General features: G+C 40.8%; 1 protein-coding gene across 7 annotated transcripts in view; it reads left to right on the top strand.

Moving 5' to 3' along the window:
• LOC120514561 (catenin alpha-3-like) overlaps positions 1–20,518 on the top strand; it is a 2,459,329-nt gene that overhangs the window by 18,694 nt on the left and 2,420,117 nt on the right. For all 7 annotated transcript variants that reach the window (XM_039735001.1, XM_039735009.1, XM_039735017.1 and 4 more), the window contains exon 2: positions 3,378–3,481. In XM_039735001.1, coding sequence (XP_039590935.1) covers positions 3,383–3,481 — 99 coding nt within the window. In that variant the 5' untranslated portion in view covers positions 3,378–3,382. The remainder of the gene's footprint in view (positions 1–3,377; positions 3,482–20,518) is intronic.

The following is a 20,518-nucleotide window of genomic DNA, read 5'->3' as shown; positions in this document are numbered from 1 at the left end:
CAGTTTGTGTGGATCATTTCACTCATAAGTACGCATCTTTCTCCCATTGGTATGTTCAAGTTCATAAAGACAGGGTTCAGCAATGAGGCTAAATATTTCTTCATATTCATTCTGCATTCTGAAAGTTTTTAGACCCCTTCACTTTCTGTACACTTTGTGTTATAAATGTAATTTTAAACTGATAAATTTGCAATTTTTGCCATTCAATCTACACTCAATAACAAATTACTATAACAATGAAAACATACCTTCAGAACAGTTTGCAAATTTATTAATAATCAAAACCTGAAACTTCTCACTCGTAGACAGATCCAGACCGTTAATATTTTGCTGAAGCCCCTTTGGCAGCAGTTACAGCTTCAAGTATTCTTGGGTAAGTCTCTGTAAGCTCTGTACACGTGGATTTGGGCAGTTTATCCTGATCTTGCTGGCAGATCCTCTCTGTTAGACTGGATGGGAAACGCCTGTAAGCTGCCATCTTCAGGTCTCGTTATGGATGTTCTATGAGGTTCTTATTCTTTTAAATCAGGCCTTTAAAATTTATCAACATTATAAAGTGCCTTTCAGATCTGCCACTGTTTCTTTCTGTTTATTACTCTGTCTTATTAATTTATCTGTTATCTTTAAGATTTATTTTCTAATGTAAGCACTGGCAGGCCACATTACTAACATTAGAACAATCTAGACAAGAATAGGCCATTCAGCCCAACAAAGTTCACCAGTCCTATTCACTTAATTCTTCTAAAAAACAAAAAAGTCTACTTTTGAAGTCCCTAAAATCCTACTGTCTACCACAATACTTGGTCACTTATTCCAAATGTCTGTGGTTCTCTGTGTATAGAAACACTTCCCAATTTTTGTGTGAAATTTGCCCTTAATATGTTTCCAACTGTGTCCCTGTGTTCTTGGTGAACTCATGTTAAATTAACAGTCTTCATCCACTGTACTAATTCCCTTCATAGTTTTAAACACTTCAATCACATCTCCTCTTCTTTTGTTTAAGCTGAAAAGGCTCAGCTCTTATAATCTTTCCTCATAACTCATCCCTTGTAGCCCTAGAATCGGCCATCATCCAGATGAGACCTCACCAGTGTGTTATAAAGGTGGAGCAGAACCTCCTGTGACTTGTACTCCACACACCAAGGTGCTATATAACCTGATATTCTGAACACTGTCTGGAAGTTGATAGGTTAGAGTCCACTATGACTCCTAAATCCTTCCAGTAAGGTGTACTTTCAGATTTTAGACCTCCCGTTGTGTGTTCAAAGTGTGTTAATGCACAGGTCTAATCTTGTGGCTTTTGTGATCAGTAGCCTAATACTTTATCCACTAGAGGACCAAAACAAAATGTTTCTGAAGGGCGCAATTCCCAGTTGCTGCTGATGCTCTTTTAAAATCTTTTGAGCTACAGTTGTGCCCCTTGGTTACTTGATCCTATAACCACGAAACGTGCAGTAAAGTTTATCTGTTCTATTCTAATGTAATAGATATTATGTAATTCTGTATGAATAAGTAAACAAAATATCGTAAAGAGTGGGTACCCCATTTAATAAATGATGTCTATATGAAAGGCTAAAAAAGCAACAATAAGAGAGGTTAATCTAAAAATATAGAGACATACTGTATCACTTAATTTTAACATTAAACTACACAGAGCAATTTCAGTTGCATCATACAATTTGTTTTTCATACACTTATGGGGTTTCTCCAAGGTACATTCTGTAAATCCATTCATCCATTATCTTATCAGATTATTCCAGGTCAGGGTGAAGATCATTCTGAGTGTACTGGGTACAAGGCAGAAACACTGGAAGTGTCACCATGTCATTGCAGTGCACAAACTCACTAAAAAAAGCTAGTGATAAGTCACCAATGAATGTATTGCACAGGTCTTTGTTAAAAAGCTGGGACACTCTGAGACAAAGCCTGTGGAAATACACAGAAAACGTGATCTGCGCCCAGATAATGACTGGACATTTATGTATGTATGTATCCATCCATCCATTATCCAACCTGCTATATCCTGACTACAGGGTCACGGGGGTCTGCTGGAGCCAATCCCAGCCAACACAGGCAAGAAACAAACCCTGGCAGGGCACCAGTCCACTGCAGGGCGCACACACACACACACCAAGCACATACTAGGGACAATTTAGAATCAGCAATGCACCTAACCTGCATGTCTTTGGTTGTATGAGGCAACCGGAGCACCAGGATGAAACCCACGTAGACACGAGGAGAACACGGGATGCAAACCCAGGTCTCCTAACTGCAAGGCAGCAGCACTACCCACTGCGCCACCGTGTCGCTATCTATCTATCTATCTATCTATCTATCTATCTATCTATCTATCTATCTATCTATCTATCTATCTATCTATCTATCTATCTATCTATCAGATAGTGCTCTATCTATCTATTATACAGTGCCTTATCTATCTATCTATCTATCTATCTATCTATCTATCTATCTATCTATCTATCTATCTATCTATCTATCTATCTATCTATCTATCTTAGTGCATTTCATTGCAGTGGTGTTTTTTTTAGATATTAAAATAATTTTCCATTCAATAATGTGCTGTTTTACATGTTACACAATGTAGTGTAGAAGAAAAATTAAACTTAAAGGGTTGCATAGTCATTTAGGATAAAGTGGTTTCATATGTTTTCCATGATAAAATATAGCATTCATTTTAAAGAAATAACATAAAGGGTTAGTAAGTGTCAGAAACTTGTTCAGTTGTATCAGAAAACAAGATAAATGTCAAGTGATCAACAAATTGTACTGAGAAATGGGGGGGTTGACTTGATTTTAACCTAGTTTTGTAAAATTTGAATGGCTTGTATGGAATGTTGTTTGATTTTAATAAATCCAATAAAATGTTAAAAAAATTGTACTGAAAGATGACTAAGAGATGACTAAGAAATCAGCAGCAACAATATGGACATCTTGAGTTCTTGCGTATCTCCGTCTCAAAAGGTTTTCTCTGTCATGGGGTTCATAACACTAAGTAAGTGTGGTCCAAATGGGAATTGATTTCTGGTGCAGTAAAGAGAGAAGAAGTGGATAACAAACGCTTTCACCCAACTGTCCTACCTTGACAGATCCGTTTCAACGCCTTCCAAGTACTTGCAAGCAGCAATTTAAACTGCTGAGGGGCTTAATAAGCAAAAAATATGCATCTTGCATATATTGAAGATAATGTTTGAAATGAACAAATGAACGAATTTATCACAATGTGTCATTATCTTTATAAATCTCATCATCTTAGCCACACTGCATACTATAAGTGATATATGGGATTATTCTTATATATTAGTGTATGGTGATACCTGCTAAATGTTACTTCTTTATTTATTTGTTTTTTTTTCTAGGGAAGATGTCAACACTTCAAACAACTGAGCTGTTAATTGACCCCAAGGACCTTCAAATCAGGACTGTTACTGTGGAAAAACTACTGGAGCCTCTGATAACTCAGGTATTTTAGAGATTTCACAATAAGACTAATGGCTTATTTTGGCACATGAAATCCAAAGAATATGCAGACGTGTGCTCCTAACGGGAGGAGTTTGACTTCTCACTTAACAGGTCCTGCTGATCCTTTGTGGAAAATGCAAGTGTAGCATGCTGCCTAACAAGTGTTTCTGGCTGCTAACAGTCGGCTGTGAGGCTTTGACAAATACAGCGCGTGGGAACGCTGAACGATGCATCCCACGCCGAAGGTGCACATTGCATTTTTTGTTAACACACAAAGCTGTATGTTGTTCACTGTGCAAATAACAATTATGAAATGAAAGCCTTCCATATCAAGGGCATGCCTTACATTCAAGTTCAAGCCAGTTATTCATGGGGTAGCTTGGTGTAATTAGCGGATATGAGTTTTCTTAACAAAGACAACAGGTTTGCAATGCATTTGTACTCAGTGCAGCTTTCATTATATACAATAGACTTTTTTTATTCTCCAGGAATTTTGTGAGTCTGAGGAAACATTTGCATGTTATTACACTAAAAATTGTTGAAGCTTCTGGCTTGGTATGCTGAATAATAATGCCTGCTTTGTATTCCCATTGCACCGCTGACTCAGTATGCTTTGCCAGATGTACTTTCACTGGATGCGTTAAAGAGAATGGTCTTCTTTATTGAGTGCATAAAGACACAATGCACAGAATTAAAAATAACCAAGGAGTCAAACGATAATGTTTACACTGCCTTATTATTCCCTTCTTAATTGAATGTGATTTAAGGTGACACAGTGGTTAGCACTACAGCCTCACAGCCCCGGGAGAGGAGACTGGGTTAGAATTTCAGCCGTTGTGTAAAAGTGAGCCTAGTGGGGAAGCCAAGGTCATCTGTTTCCCTTTTCCAAGCATAATGGTGAGAGATGTGGGGGCAATGAATGAAAGTCTTGAAAGTAACTATTACTTGTAAGTATAATGTAAAAGCAAACAGAGAAATTGTTGGGATTTTAGGAGGGGAAATCCAGTTTAATGCTGGTTTTGAAGAGGGTGTTCATAGCACACTTTGAATGTAATGAGCCTTCTTTCACCCGGGGTCTTTAGATGATCTGTGTTTGTTTCAAAGCCCCTTTTAAGGGCAGGTAGTCTAGTGTGATGGGACTGCTCAGGAGTTAAAGATATCATCTCAATATCTTATCAATTGACAGTTTCTGAAGTAGAGAACAAGCAGACCAATATGTGAGCCCACAGGTGTCTTGTACACTTCTCTACAGCAATTCCCATAGCTTTGTCTCAGCAGGCCTGTGTGAACGATTGCACCCTTGAAATACTATACTATATTTTAGTAGTTTATTATGCTTTGATAGTAAACATGTAGTCTTGCTGCAGCCAGATGTATAATATACACATCTGGAGACAACCACGAGTGAATTTTGAGTAAGAGTGGGTTGGAGAAATTAGGCGGCTCACTGACTGTCACATCTCTAAACCAATCCAATGCCTCATGAAGGTGAGGCTCAAAGTAGAGGCGGTAATTTCAAACTGCAAAGAGCAGAGGTGCTCTTGTTAACCTGGTCTGATAGACAGCAAGCTTCTGATTAAGATGAACAGTCGAAAAGTTTACTAATAAAGCCCTATTAAACATATAAATGTGTATTCGGTGTGGAGAGAAAACAGACATAACCTGCTGCAAGCGAAAAACCTTTCTGTAACATCAGATTGAACATTGCCATTCAAAGACCTCAATGGCGAGTGGTAAATGTGAACGATATGTTGTCGCAGGTGTTATGTGTGCTTTCGGTTTTTCTCTGTTATGATGATCATGTAGGAGTTGATGCGAATCCGAAAGAATTGGCAGCTATGCTTTTGAAAATATAAATTGCAAAATATACATTTGGAATAACCAATGTATCATCCCATCAAAAGGACTGCCATTAAGAGAGCTGATAACAAACAACCAGAGGACATGCAGATTTCAGTACTCAACACACCCGAATCAACAAATCTCCTTAATGACACCAGTAAAGGACATACTGTACAAAGCAGCACATCACCCACCTTCTGAATGCACGTCTAAACGCATACCGTATATACTTGTGTATAAGTTGGGTCTTGAAACCCGAAAAAACAATCATAAAATCAGACCCTGACTTATATGCCCATTCAAAAATATGACACTTGCCTCATCTAATCTCGCACCAGCTTCTCATACACATTGAATTATGTTGCAGCAACGCAGTTACCAATTTCTTTCGCCACTTCAACAACTTTTAATTTAAAATCAGCTTCATATTTTCTTCTGATCGAACACTCCATCGTAGATAAGGGATGCTCTTACGATAAAGGTGTATGAGGGTGTGAGATACAAAAAACACAAAACAGTGCGATCATTGCTTCGGAATAGTTCAAGGAGGGATCATGCATTTGCCATTGGTCCATTGCAGAGCCCACTATACATCCACCTATACTGGGCCAGAAAAGAGACTTCAGTGAACTTGACCTATATGGCTTTAGGTTGTGCAAGATTAGAGTACCAGGAAAAAGGATTCTATGTGTACACTGAGAGAATGTGAAACATCCATATTAACAGTCCTCAGGCTGGGATTTGGACCCTGATGTAGTGAGGCAGCAAAGCCTACCAATTTGGTATATTAAATCAAAATAAAAGAACATCACATCCTCAAACTTGCTTTATCTAATTCAGAGCTGCTGGGAATTTGAGCCCGCCCTGGCATCACTGGTTGCAAGGAGTGAACCAGGACCTTCTTACACTCACAATCACACTGGGCCACTTAACAGAAACCCACCTATGCACTTGCAAAACTGCACATGGTTTTCTTAAGTATGTCGCTCACACAAACGTTTTTAGGTTTAGTGCCGAGTCAGTGTAAGTTGGTAATCATTTTTGATTGATCATTTTATTAGCACATATTGCTTTCCACACAAAAATCAACCATCAGTTTGATGACTGCCAGAGAGGTGGATTGGTGTCTTTCTACTCTAAGACCTCCAGAATGTGTGAGACTTTCTCTGTGCCAGTAACAGTCATTGATGCAAATGATGGCACTAGCTCTGAGATGGATGGATATTCTGAACTTCTGTCTTAAAACAGGTCAGCAAGCAACAGTTTGGAAAATAAAAAGAGCATCCAGACAAGTCCACAATCTGCAAGAGAGTTAGCTACACAATGGGAATACAACCTTAGTAGCGTGCAATGTTCTTATCCAGTTCTCCAAAATTATACCCTGGAAAGTTAATCTATTTAAAGATATTTAACATTTTTATTACCAAATTAAGAAGATTTATTTCATGGGGATAAGGACATCCCCTGGGATTGGCCCTATTAAATTCAGCTCATTTGGCAAAATGCTAATAAATTCATATAGCCTACAGAGAAGCCATTAAAGTGTTTATCAAATATTTGTATTTAAGATGCAGCTGCTTTCTGCCACTAACTTCTTGCATATTTTTGCATTTCTCACTGGAGTCAATTAGGAGTCCCATTAAGAGGGGCTACACACCATGTGCCGGTAGATTTCTGCCTAGTCAGTCCCATATTTGTTTTTTGGAAGCTGCTGCTAATTAATAACACATCAAGTCCTGCAAGAACATGAAGGCGGGCTGTGTGACAGCTTTAGACACTTGGCAGTCTTTGAAAACTATCATTATATTAACTGACCAATTCACCCTGCAGTTTCAGATGTCTTTTGAGTGGTCAATGCAGAAGTGGACAGTCCTGCTGTAGGTCCTTCATATCTCATCCTTCACGTTATCATTTGTGTGAACACCAGGACTACAGCTGCTAAGGTCCCCCTTATTCAGTTTCAGACACTGATTGCGCCCTTTTTGAAGAATGTATTTTAAAGCAACAACCCTTGGAAACAAAACTGCCTACCCTTACAAAATTGTATATATCATTGCAGTAGTACAGTAGGAATAATATACTCTAAATCATGTATATCACAACATTTTATTAAATATAATGTAAATTTCTGTTGTAATATGCTATATAATATGTTTTAGAGGATATAGATATTTCAATATATTTTAATATATATTATATATAATATATAATATATATTTGCCCTTTTTGAATATTTACATTAACCTTCCACTAATAAATAAACATCTTAAATAGTTATATACATGGGCATCCTAGCCAGGGATGGATGAGTACAAGCTAGAGGCCAGGAGCAATTCCATACACCATACGTTAGGTGGCACTGTTACACTGGAGGTGTCCCAGCTTGGACGCTCACAGGGGTTCATGGAGACTGGAGTATAGAAGTGCAACCCTGTCAGAGTCCCTGGGTACCAGAAGGGAGTGCTGTTGGGGGAAGACTGCCCTGGTTCCCAAAAATCCCCAGAATTGCCTCCCATGCTCACCAGGTCAGCAGAAGCTATTCCGGGTCCAGCATAAAAGGAGCTTGCTGCCTTGTTTTGATGTGTCAGTATTTGGAGGCAGCAGGTGACACTGAATTAAAGGTGGAAGAAGAGCAAAAAGGTTTGTTATTTGCATGGTTATTAGTCGGTTTGTGTGTAGTATGTGTTTGTATATATCTATATATATATATACTGTACTCGTATATATATGTTTGTATGTATGTATGTGTGTATTAGGCCTTAGGAAACTTAACCTGTTTATTTTTGTGATTAATGTGGCCTTTTAATATACTAAAAAATATTGTTGTATCCCGGGCCGACAATGAGGCAAATGTCTTGGGGAATACTTTGGTTTAGGTGACATTTTCATGTATTTTTATTTTAACATTATGAAACAATAATACAAATAAGTTAAGTGTGTACCTAAAGAATGAAATACATAGACAGTACAATATTTATATGCTACCTTTAAAAATTAGATAAAGGTTTAACATTTCATATTATGTGGTTCATAACGATACGCCACAGGTCAGTATGTAGTACTGGTGCTCATTTTCTTGATTTACATGCTGACATAGGTGCAGGGGAGTGGTAGGAGAGGGGTTTGAGGCCCAGAGACTCTTACGTGCCCTATAACCCATAAGTAAGTCTTAGTCACAGTGACAAGGGAAATGACATACTTCCGGGATGAAGCAGAGGACTGACCCGGAAGTGGTAGGAAGTCACATGGACTGAGGGTGCAGAAACACTTCAGGGTCAGAGAATATAAAAGACTGTGGGAGATCCCAGATGAACGAGCTGAGCGGGGTGGCAGGGTGGCAACACATCTGGGAGTGGAGGATTTATTGAGAATTGTGGATTTGTGTATTTATATGAGTATTGTGGAGTGGAGGGTACTTTGTGCACTGTATATTAATAAAAAGTCAACTTATTGGACTTTTACCTGGTGTCTGACGTATTGCCTGAGGGTTCAAGGGAGCGATAGCACCCCCTATCAGTCACAGTGGTGTAGTAGGCAGGATATTCTGGGTGTCGGTTTGGCAGAGGACCTGTTTAAAAATTGTCTGTGGACATAGAACCCAGAGAAGACAGTGTTCAGACACGCAGAAACATCACTGGAACCCACCTTCACCAATTCCGTCATGGGGAAGTAAAGAAGCAAGCAGAACAATGGCATCAGCGGAAGATCCGAGCTTGTCATGGCCGACACTAGGGATGAGCTACGGAGTGGCGACACGCATCGAGAAGGGCCTCCAGAGTAGAACGATCATCATGAGGTATGTGCCGGGATTTAATGAACAATCCATTTAATATAACTCATTTTGTCCTGTGCATGTACCTCGAAGAAGACCATCTGGAGGCTCTGTGGGAGGCAGGAGACGTTCCCGATGACGGTGGTGCACTCCTGTGTATACCGACAAGCACAAAAGGGGACTTCTGCTGTCAGCTGCTGGTAAGGGACACGTGACCAAACCCATTACATTTTGGGAAGGAGAAGGTCCGCATCCCACTGCTCGCGACTTCGCCGACGAACCAACAGACTTGGACTTTCCGAAGGGGAAGGGAGAGGTAAGCAAAGCACCTCTCACCCCATGAAAAGATAAGGAGGGCTGGGAAATGGCTGATTGATCCGCAGATAAATTAACACAGGTGGATCGCAGTCAGCCAAAGATGGTGGCCCGGTCCTCCAAAGAGGACTCCAAATTCCAGGCTGCTTTGCGAAGCCCGTCCGAACATGTGCCTGGAAAGGACGTGCTCATTGGCTCCTGGCCGGATGGTAAGGCGAGTGATTCTTTAAGCCTTCCTCCAGCCGAATTAAATAATATTGTGAACGTGTGGGACCTTGAAAAGTTAATCGAGCCTGTGCAAGGTATTTTTCAGATGCTGGCGGTGATAAAGAAGATCATAGGGGACTTGGGAGAGACGGCCAAAGCGCCCATCAAGAAGGTGGACGAATACCTGCGGCGGTTGGGTCATGAACCTCCCGTCTTATATAATTTGGCGATACAGGTAGGTAATGCCGGTACCATACAGCATAGAGGGACGCAGTGTGATCCGGGCCTGCGTTTAATAAGTAGCGGGTGCCAAATCACTGCGAGCCCTACAAGGCAGTGTGGAATGTTAACAGAGAGGTTGGAGGAAGGGTAGATCGAGCCGGAGTAGCTGGATGGTGCTGTCTCTCGGGCGATTCTCTCCTGAAGACCCCTACCACTATTATAAGCAAATCAAAAGTGGTGCAGACAGTAAAGGATCTCTCTCTGATACATAGAGATATCCAGACTGTAGAAAAGCCCCAGATTAAACAGGAGATCGCTAAAATAAAATGGGGGTCTCCTGACAAATGAGAAAAGGGTGCTTGAAAATCAGAGGAGGCTCTGGAATCCTCCTTAGCGGGAAAAGGGGCGGAGCCAGACTTCCCAAAGTGTTTTCAGTCTCGCCGAGGGATACAAATGGGGGGCCCGTGGCTGTGATATGAATGGTGCAGGCCGGGCCACATATGGCAACGTTGTCCTAGGAGGACAGAGGGACAAAGTTCTCATTTTTATAATGTTCCTCCTAGATTATCACGAGAGTTTCTCTAACCTTGCCAAGGCCCGACCTATGGACCCTCCTGGAGAAAGACGACCCTCATAGGGCTGGACACTCCAAACCATGGTTTTTCGCTGGGTGGGGGAAGTACTGTGGTCTATGCCCAGCCAATCATCCTGGCCAATACCCCAGGCCGCCAGGTGGAGCTCTCCCTGCAGCATGGAGGTGCCCCGAATGACAGTTTTCCTTCACAGCCCTGCTGGATACCTTGGGGGCCAACAGAGGACACTGCAGGGAGGCCCAGAGACTCTTAAGTGCCCTATAATCCGGACGTACGTCTTAGTCACAGCGACAAGGTAAATGACGTACTTCCAGGATGAAGAAGAGGACTTTTAATCTGACCCGGAAGTAATAGGAAGTTACATGGACTGAAGGTGCGGAAGCACTTCTGGGTCAGAGAATATAAAAGACTGTGGGAGATCCCAGACGAGTGAGCTGAGCTGGGTGGCAGGGTGGCAACATGTCTGGGAGTGGAGGATTTATTGAGAATTGTGAATTTGTGTATTTGTATGAGTATTGTGGAGTGTAGGGTGCTTTGTGCACTGCATATTAATAAAAAGTCAACTTATTGGACTTTTACCTGGTGTCTGACGTATTGTCTGAGGGATCAAGGGAGCGATAACACCCCCTATCAGTCACAAAATGTATTGTTTATCGTTACCCATGCTCAAGTTTGCAGTATCTTTACTAATTTATGCAAAGAATGTAACATAACCAACCAAGTAATGCATGATCTCAGTTTTTAAAGAAGATAACACCTACAGCATGCCATGAGCAAAGGTGCAGGTAGAGCAGTGTTTTCTGTGGTGGCACACTTTTTGAAACCCAAAAAATATCAAGGCACACCGTGATTCTACCAACCACAAAAGCATTAAAACTATACACTTGCTAAACTGTCCAAAGGGGCAGGACAGGGGGGCACCAAAAAAAAGCAGCTTAGAGATTGCTTGTCACAGGCACAGCACATTGTTAGCAATATGGATGCATTTCCTAAATGCTTTATCCCTTTGTCTGCTCATACAGGCAGTTGTCTCTCTGCTTCACTCCACTGACCAGGGGTCAAAAGCAACTCATATGCTCACTGGCCCTCACCTCTGCAAGAGTCAGCATTGGGCCAGCCAATCCGAAGAAAGGACCCCTCTACCCAACAATTCCTATAATCATCGATCAGCGATGAGTTACCTTAGGCAGGCAGAACAACCTGGCAGGTGGGAAGTGGCACCAAGTGCCACATTTGAGTACCGACACTGCAAATGTTTGTGATGTGCCACCTGTTTGGAATGACAGAGACATAGCAACTGGGTGACTACACAGATACACAGGCAATTATCTTTTTATGTGAAATGTATTCAGCTTCACTAATGCAAAACTCAAAAAAATAAGAAAATAAATAAATTAAATAATACAGGAGAAATGCAGAATGTGTATTGTTTTTAATTCTTATTTTGTGTGTTTTATTGTTTTAAAGTTAACCTTCAATTTTTCCGAAAAATATAGAGAGACAGAGAGAGAGAGTATATATATTATTTAGTGAGGATGCTCTATGTCACGGGAGAGTTGTATTGTTAAGCCTGTATTGCAATATTCATTTTGTGGGGATTGAGCGCATCATCAGCTAGTAAGAATAGGGAGGAGGGGGTAACAAAACATGCTTTGCCTCAGACACCGTTATTTAACACATCAGCCATATTATTTATTATTGCTGTTTTCCTCATTGCTGGACATGTATTTCCACTGCAGGATGGCAGCATACAGCTTCTGTTCTGGATTCACTTTAAAAATAAAAATGTTTGTGAGAGCATGTGGAGGAATTTGAAACACCTTCTGATGACTTATGAATCATGGTTTCATTTACTATTTTTTTTTTTAACTGTGCTGTTAGACTTTTCTGATCATAGCCCACCATTTATTTCTGTACACTCTAATTCAGAGCACAAGAAACTCTGAATAAACTCTCATCTTCTATTAAAATGTGATGTGAGCACCATGGGAGAGTCAGTGGCGTAGCTCGAGTTCGTGCCACGCGGGGCGGGGCGGGCTTCAATTTGCCGCCCTCCAACATATCTGAATATGTTAAACTATTTAAATAGAAAATTAAAATGACTTATAGAGAAAAATTAAGATACATTTTGCATAGATTTATTCATATATAAAGAAACAGCAATAATTTTTTATATACATTTATAAGCATCAACTAGACAAGAATATAGTATAGACGCACTGATAAGCCGTGTTCTAATTATTAGTTTAATATAATTACTCTACGAAAACCAGAACCAAAGTAATAGGTGGGGATGTTTTCTGCGCAGAGCAAGAATGCATTCGGATTAATAAAGAAACGAAATTATAAATTGCAAATTAGTTGTTTATCTTCCTAGAAATTATTATCGGTGTAACGCTTATGTTTATTTTTGTCATTGCCTAATAAATTTCAACTGCTGTGTCTGATGCAGAAGGACAGTCTGAACATTATTTTTCAAGCATTTGTGATTAAAAATCAGAGAATTTGACTTTTTTCATACATGAGTGATATTTTTCCGAACCTGCTGCTCACGCATGAATTGTACTGAGCCTTGTGGCCAATAATGCCGCCCATAAAAATGTGCCGCCCAGGGAAAGATCCTCCCTTCCTCACCCCCTAGCTATGCCACTGGGAAGTGTGATAATGTGGCAGATTTAGCACATATGTGCTACCCAGGTGCTGTAAAGGCCCAAGCTTAGCACACATTGTGCACAGTGGTGACTGCTGCATATGGCTCCTTTGGGTTCCCGAAAAGATAAAGAGGGTCACTGACAGATTTTTAAGTTTGCGGGATTAATATAGCAGCTTGAAATCTCTACTGATCTTCCACTTTAGAGAAGAACCAAAACCACCTTGAACCTTCTATACTAAATCACCAGTAATGACGCACTGCATGATAACGTGCAGTGAATACACTTGACTTGAGCATTCCCAGTTTTCATCCTCTTTCTCTGTACATTTATCATTTATTTGCTCTGAGGTTGATGCACTTGCTGCTTCCTGAGCAGCTCTTCTTTTCTCCACCCTAGCGGCCCGCTGCTTCTCTTCTTTTGTCGGCATCTTTTTGCGTTAAAACTGATTAAGTCAGTGTTTGTGTTGCAATTACTTCATACGTTTTCCTTAATTTTTCACTTAAGTTAGCACCTAAGTGTTCAATCTGCCTCAAGAATGATTTAAGATATAAAGAGGTAGGGTAAGTGACGGCAAAGGTGGTAGGGATGAGAATGGCGCCCGTACGCATGCGCCGTACAGCCACACTGTTGGCCACTGCCTAGAGTTGTTTCTACAATAAAATAAAATATAAATAAAAAGACCAATAACCTTGGAGGTCAATCATCACTGCAAAAGCGGATAGTAGACGTCAAGTAGTATATGTGTACCGAATTACAGGTCAATAGTTCAAACGGTTTGTCAGTTACTGGTGATTTCAGATTCTGTTGTCTTCTTATGTAATACGTTACCGTGGCTGTGCGTTTCTCTGTCCAGGATTTTAAAAGTCCCAGCAGTGAATATTGTAGTAGCTGCCACACTCTTCTCTTTTCTGATTGGATGCTTATGGCATGCTGGTTTAAATTTGATGGTTTAGCAGTGTTTGTTAACAGTCTGTAAGAGATAAATAGATAGATAGATACTTTATTAATCCCATGGGGAAATTCACATAATCCAGCAGCAGCATACTGATACAAAAAACAATATTAAATTTAAAAGTAAGAAAAATGCAGGTAAAAACAGACAATAACTTTGAATAATGTTAACGTTTACCCCCCCTGGGTGGAATTGAAGAGTCGCATAGTGTGAGGAGGAACGATCTCCTCAGTCTGTCAGTGGAGCAGGATAGTGACAACAGTCTATTGTTGAAGCTGCTCCTCTGTCTGGAGATGATTCTGTTCAGTGGATGCTGTGGATTCTCCATGATTGACAGGAGCCTGCTCAGCGCCCATCGCTCTGCCACCGATGTCAAACTGTCCAGCTTCATGCCTACAATAGAGCCTGCCTTCCTCACCATTTCGTCCAGGTGTGAGACGTCCTTCTTCTTTATGCTGTCTCCCCAGCAAACCACCACGTAGAAGAGGGCACTTGCCACAACCACCTGATAGAACATCTACAGCATCTTATTGCAGATGTTGAAGGACGCCAGCCTTCTTAGGAAGTATAGTCAGCTCTGTCCTCTCTTGCACAGAGCATCAGTATTGGCAGTCCAGTCCAATTTATCATCCAGCTGCACTCCCAGTTATTTATAGGTCTGCACCCTCTGCACACAGTCACCTCTGATGATCACGGTGGTCCATGATGGGTGTGGGCCTCCTAAAATCCACCACCAGTTCCTTGGTTTTGCTAGTGTTCAGGTGTAAGTTGTTTGAGTCACACCATTTAACAGAGTCCTTGATTAGGTTCCTATACTCCTCATCCTGCCAACTCCTGATACAGCCCAACGATAGCAGTGTCGTCAGCGGACTTTTGCATGTGGCAGGACTCCGAATTGTATTGGAAGTCTGATGTATATAGGCTGAACAGGACCGGAGAAAGTACAGTCCCCTGCGGCACTCCTGTGTTGCTGACCACAATGTCAGATCTGCAGTTCCCGAGACGCACATACTGAGGTCTGTCTGTAAGATAGTCCCCGATCCATGTCACCAGGTATAAATCTACTCCCATCTCTGTCAGCTTGTCCCTAAGGAGCAGAGGTTGGATGGTGTTGAAGGTGCAAGAGAAATTCAGAAACATAATTCTTACAGCACCAGTGCCTTTGTCCAAGTGGGAGAGGGATCGGTGTAGCATATAGATGATGGCATCCTCTGCTCCCACCTTCTCCTGGTATGCGAACTGCAGAGGGTCAAGGGCGTGGCAGACCTGTGGCCTCAGGTGGTGAAGCAGCCGCCGCTCCATTTTGGAACTACAGAGGTACAGTTGCTCAGCACTGGTCTCTAGACTGTGGAGGACACAGTGTTTCTGAGTTACCTTGCTGATTGTTCCCTATTTCCCATCTACCAGATCTTATGTGTTTTTCTAATGCCCTCCCTAGCATGTGTGTTTTCCAACAGACCGAGTCTGAGTGACTATTAGTGTTTATCGTCTTAGTAAAAATTTCCAAATGAAGACATATTTTGGAATCTTCTGGCACCCTCTCCGTCACCATCACAGAACCATCTCGGAGAATGTTGCTGTTAACAGCTTCACTAAGGCTGTGTTCACCCTAGCGCTAAAGGTGACTGAATTCCAGTTTTTGGATCAGATCCATTTCTTTTTCTTTTAAAATGAATTGTGTGAGTGACCCAAATCTGAGTGTGCAGAGATGTCCATCCTGCCAAATTAATAAAATAAAATTCTCCATACAGATATAACCTCATAAGAGCACAATGAACAACATCATCACGCTGGTTGCTGCACTACCTACCTTGTTTTGAGTGGAAATGTATCAACATAATAACAAGGAAGTGAAATAGAAAATTAAAAATCATAAGTTTTAATGCAGTATGGGCACATTTATCACTGGTATATCTGTATGTAGAAACCTGTGGACACCAAAGAGGAGCCAGGACTTCTGTGGGTGAGATGTAGATGGTTTGATGCAAAGTAAGTGATTCACAATTTCAGAATGTCTTAGAGACATTTGATTACTTATGATAATGTCTGTCTGTAAGATTGTCTTGGAAAAATAATGACTTGAAAGACGTGTTTTCTGTTAAAATAACACTTAGCAATTTGGCTAATGTTCAGCCTTTTTTAACAAATAGCAGGCCATGAGGGAAAGGGAGAAAGAAGGGGAATTACAAAAACAAGACTAGCTATGGTCAGACTCGGGAGATCAGAGATGTGCGTTCTAAAACTGTTACCCAAACTCGTTGTTATGATTCATCCACGGTTATTACTCTGGCCTTATTGCACATTTTGTCTTAGTTAAGTTTTTCCAGCTTTTCCTGGCCCTTTTCGTATAAATTTGCAGTTTGTTTTGTTTTCCAAAATATTTTAAAACATTTCCACTACCATTTTTGAGCTCCTATTATTTGGTGTGTGTCCTTTGAGGTTGTGAACTAGTAATCACAACACAACGGATTAAAAGTTCACTGCGAGATCATACCTTTATCCACGTTCACCAACTCAATCAATATTGCTATTGCCTTTGTTCAACAATCTGGTTCTTGTTTCGTGACTTGGTTTTGGTTGCTGTGCTCTTGATCTCCCGGTATTCCACACGTTTCTGTCTTTTGATCATGTCTTTTCTCCTGGTTACCTTACAAAATCCTTCCTGCAAAGTGTAGGCTTCAGTTTATTCCTTGAATATTTAATATTTTTATTGTTGTTTATTAAGTTCCCGTCTTTAATTATTTCTATTGTGGTTTTCCTTTATGTAAGATAATATTTTATTTTGTTTTCTATAATTATTATGTTTGTCTGCAGTGGGCTGGCGCCCTGTCTGGGGTTTGTTTCCTGCCTTGCGCCCTGTGTTGTCTGGGATTGGCTCCAGTAGAGCCCCGTGACCCTGTAGTTAGGATATAGCGGGTTGGATAATGGACGGATGGATGAATGGATTATGTATGTAAGAATTATTTATGAACATTTTGAGATGACTTTTGTCCGGCACCTCCCAACTCCAATTGTATGAGAAAATCCCTACATTTGATACATTGTTCAACGCAACTTGATGTCTAACTATGCAAGATGTTGTGCTTTTTGGCCCTCTAGACCTGAAAATATTTCATTTTTAGGCCAATTTTGGACCAGATTTTATGTAAGAAACTAAACCTTTATGATAAAGAGTAAACTGATAGGTGTCTTCAGCAAATATGATGAGAAGGACTTGCAGTTGAGTGTGCCACATAAACCAATTCCAGGTGTTCATCCCATAATAAGATACAAGAGGTTAAAGCTACTCCTTTACCCAAAAAAATTTAAAAATGGGGATCAATAATACAGGCACGTGGACTGTCATTTTATGCTCTTTTACGTTTTTGAGTTTGATAATATCTTTAATATTTAATTATTTAGCAGTGGTCCTATCCCTCTAAGAGCCACTAACAGAAAGTTAAAATGACAAACTTCAAATATAAGCATGCAGTTATTGTTTTGGACTATTTCGACATCAGCAATTATGAATTTGATGCCATTTTTGATTTGTGATCCTGTATTAGAGATGTAGTCCTAATGAAGAATGGACAGGAGACATAAAAAGGGTTTGGGGCAGCCACCCGTGTATTGCAAAAGGGTTACATTTTAATGAGTTGTGTCAGAGTCACAAACAGAACTGAAGACATGTGGCAAAGATGGCAGCTTTAAAGGTCTGGAGCAGAAATGATGTAATCAGGACAGGAAGTGGCATCATTACAGGTGTCGGAACTGGAAGTGATGTCATCACGGGTGCCGGAACCTTGTGGAATTTCCCGTTGGAGAATCTCCATTCTGCTCCCCTCCCCGTGGCACCCATAGACCCCAGCGCAGGACTTTGCTGCCAGAATACAATTTCTGACATTCCCTACTGGTTCCTGAATTGGAGCCAATACAGAAGACTGCTGCCATCTCGCGCCCGGGGGGAATAAACATCTACCAGGGACAGTCCTTCCCTGTCTTCTTCTGTCATGGCTGGGGCAGGTATAATGTCCATGTCTGATTGGGACACCTGTCCACTTGTTCGAGGATTCCCACCTGGGTAAGGATCCATTCATTATGGTTGGGATGTCCGTCCACCTGTTAGGGCTGCCTAGTCCAGGCGTGACCTCCTTCACTCTCTTTACGTTGCCACGAGGCCTCATATCTGGGTAAGGGGTCTTCTAGACTCCTCGCAAGGTGCTTGTCCTTCCTGTGTGCCTCCTACACCTGCCAGTAATTGTCATGTATTGAGAACAGAGAGAATGTTGATTCAGAACTCCTACCAGTACATTTTCTGTCTGCTCAGGGACTACTCCATCCTCGACAACCTGCAGCAAGAAGAGGAACGATTTACCTTTCCTTCCTACTCCACAACCCAACTTTTGACATGAACCTTTTACTTTATCATATTCAAATATTCTGGACAGAGACACAGGGCCAGATATTTAACATATGGAACATGTTATGTTCACCATAGCGCAAAGTACTATAACATACTAATATAGATGTATCGTGGTGTTAGCAATGGGCCATTTGTAGGTAGAAACAAGGTGATGCACTTACTAATGCATATTTAGATATACAGTGATCCCTCGCTATATTGCGCTTCGACTTTCGTGGCTTCATTCCATCGCGGATTTTAAATGTAAGCATATCTAAATATATATCACGGATTTTTCGCTGGTTTGCGGATTTCTGCAGACAATGGCTCGTTTAATTTAAAGTACACGCTTCCTCAGTTTGTTTGCCAGTTGATTTCATACAAGGAACGCTATTGGCGGATGGCTTAGAAGCTACCCAATCAGAGCATATATTACGTAATAACTAAAACTCCTCAATGATATACGATGTGCTTCCCGAGTGGTGCTTGATTGTTTGCTTTTCTCGTTCTCTCTCACTCGCTCTGACATGCTCTGCGCCTGACGGATGGGATGTGAGCAGAGGGGCTGTTTGCCTAGAAGATACGGAGGCTACTCTAAAAAATGCGGAAAGACTACCTTCACATTGCTCCTTTCTTTGCGGCTGCTTTATTGTGGTGCACATACTTAAAAACCCAACAGCCCTATTGATTTTTTGATTGTTTGCTTTTCTCTCGTGCGCTCTCTCTGACATTCTCTGCTCCTGACGGCGCACCTTGAAGAGGAAGATATATTTGTATTCTTTTAATTGTGAGAAAGAACTGTCATCTCTGTCTTGTCATGGAGCACAGTTTAAACGTTTGACTAAAGGGTGTTATTTCATGTCTAGAGGGCTCTAATAATGTTAACAGTGTGGGAGAGTTTATAAGGGCTTAAAATATATAAAAATAACCATACAAACATATGGTTTCTACTTCGCGGATTTTCACCTATCGTGGGGGGCTCTGGAACGCAACCCCCGCGATCGAGGAGTGATTACTGTATATCATGTATGAATGTAAGTAAAGTATATTTTCCCTAAAAAGTGGTATTTTAAGATGCTCCTACTGGTGCCTTCCGTGTAACAAGCAGGTGAATTCCTGATACATGCTCTGCAGTATCATCATCAAGAAGTTTGAAATACTACTTTTACTTTACTTTAATAATTTACTTTTTATTCCCACTTTTTTCCTGTCATTCATTTAGCCTGAATGTAAACATTTTGCTCAGGAGACTTTCACAAAATTAAAACAGGCGCTCCAGTATTTTAAAAAAACAATCATTAATCAGAGGCCGTGATGTAAATTATTTGATGCCTACCTATTTAAATTATATGATAAGCAAAGAAGATCACACTTTTTGTTGCCACTGAGGGCAAACTCAGGGCTGCTTGTTCTTTTTCAAAGACTGAAACAATGCAAACTTTTGGCATCTCAAGGACGGGCGTAAGGCTGATTGATTTTTGTACATTCCGGTTAAATTGATGTGCCCTTCAGCTGTGAGCTGCCTTTGTTTCTTTTTCGATTGTCTTGATATAACTGACCCAAAGGGGAATAACATTTCATTTGTTGTAGCAACACACTGGGGCCAAGCTTGTCCACATTCAGGACAATTTTGGCCAATCTTGCTTTTAAATTGCGATTAAGTAGAAAAATAGGCTGTAAATCAGCATGTGGGCAATGAAGAAATACAACGCAGTGTTAATCATCATGGAACAAAACTACAGCTTTCCACTTCACCACATCATTCTTCTTATAAAATTGACACACCATTTACAATTTTGTTATGCTTCTGTAAAATAAAACATGTTAAATATCTAGTTTTAATGGTCTTTCCACATCCCAAAGACGTGCATATTAAGTTGGCTGATGATTATTGCCAGCCTGTTTGCCCTTAAAGTGCCTTATGGTTGTGTATAATGAATTTGTTTTGTGCGGCTCTCCGTGTGTCGCTCCTGCTCAGGACCAGGATATAAAGTATGTGCCAAGAGCAGCGACTTTTGAAGCCAAAGGAGAAGAAGGTAACTATTCAGGCGTCTGCCTGCAAGCATTCATACAGATTTACTTCACATGAGCCTTGTAACT

The sequence above is a fragment of the Polypterus senegalus genome, chromosome 1 (genome assembly GCF_016835505.1).
Source record: "Polypterus senegalus isolate Bchr_013 chromosome 1, ASM1683550v1, whole genome shotgun sequence".
Lineage (NCBI taxonomy): Eukaryota > Metazoa > Chordata > Cladistia > Polypteriformes > Polypteridae > Polypterus > Polypterus senegalus.
The sequence above is the reverse complement of the archived record's forward strand: the minus strand, read 5'-3'. Positions and strand labels throughout refer to the sequence as shown.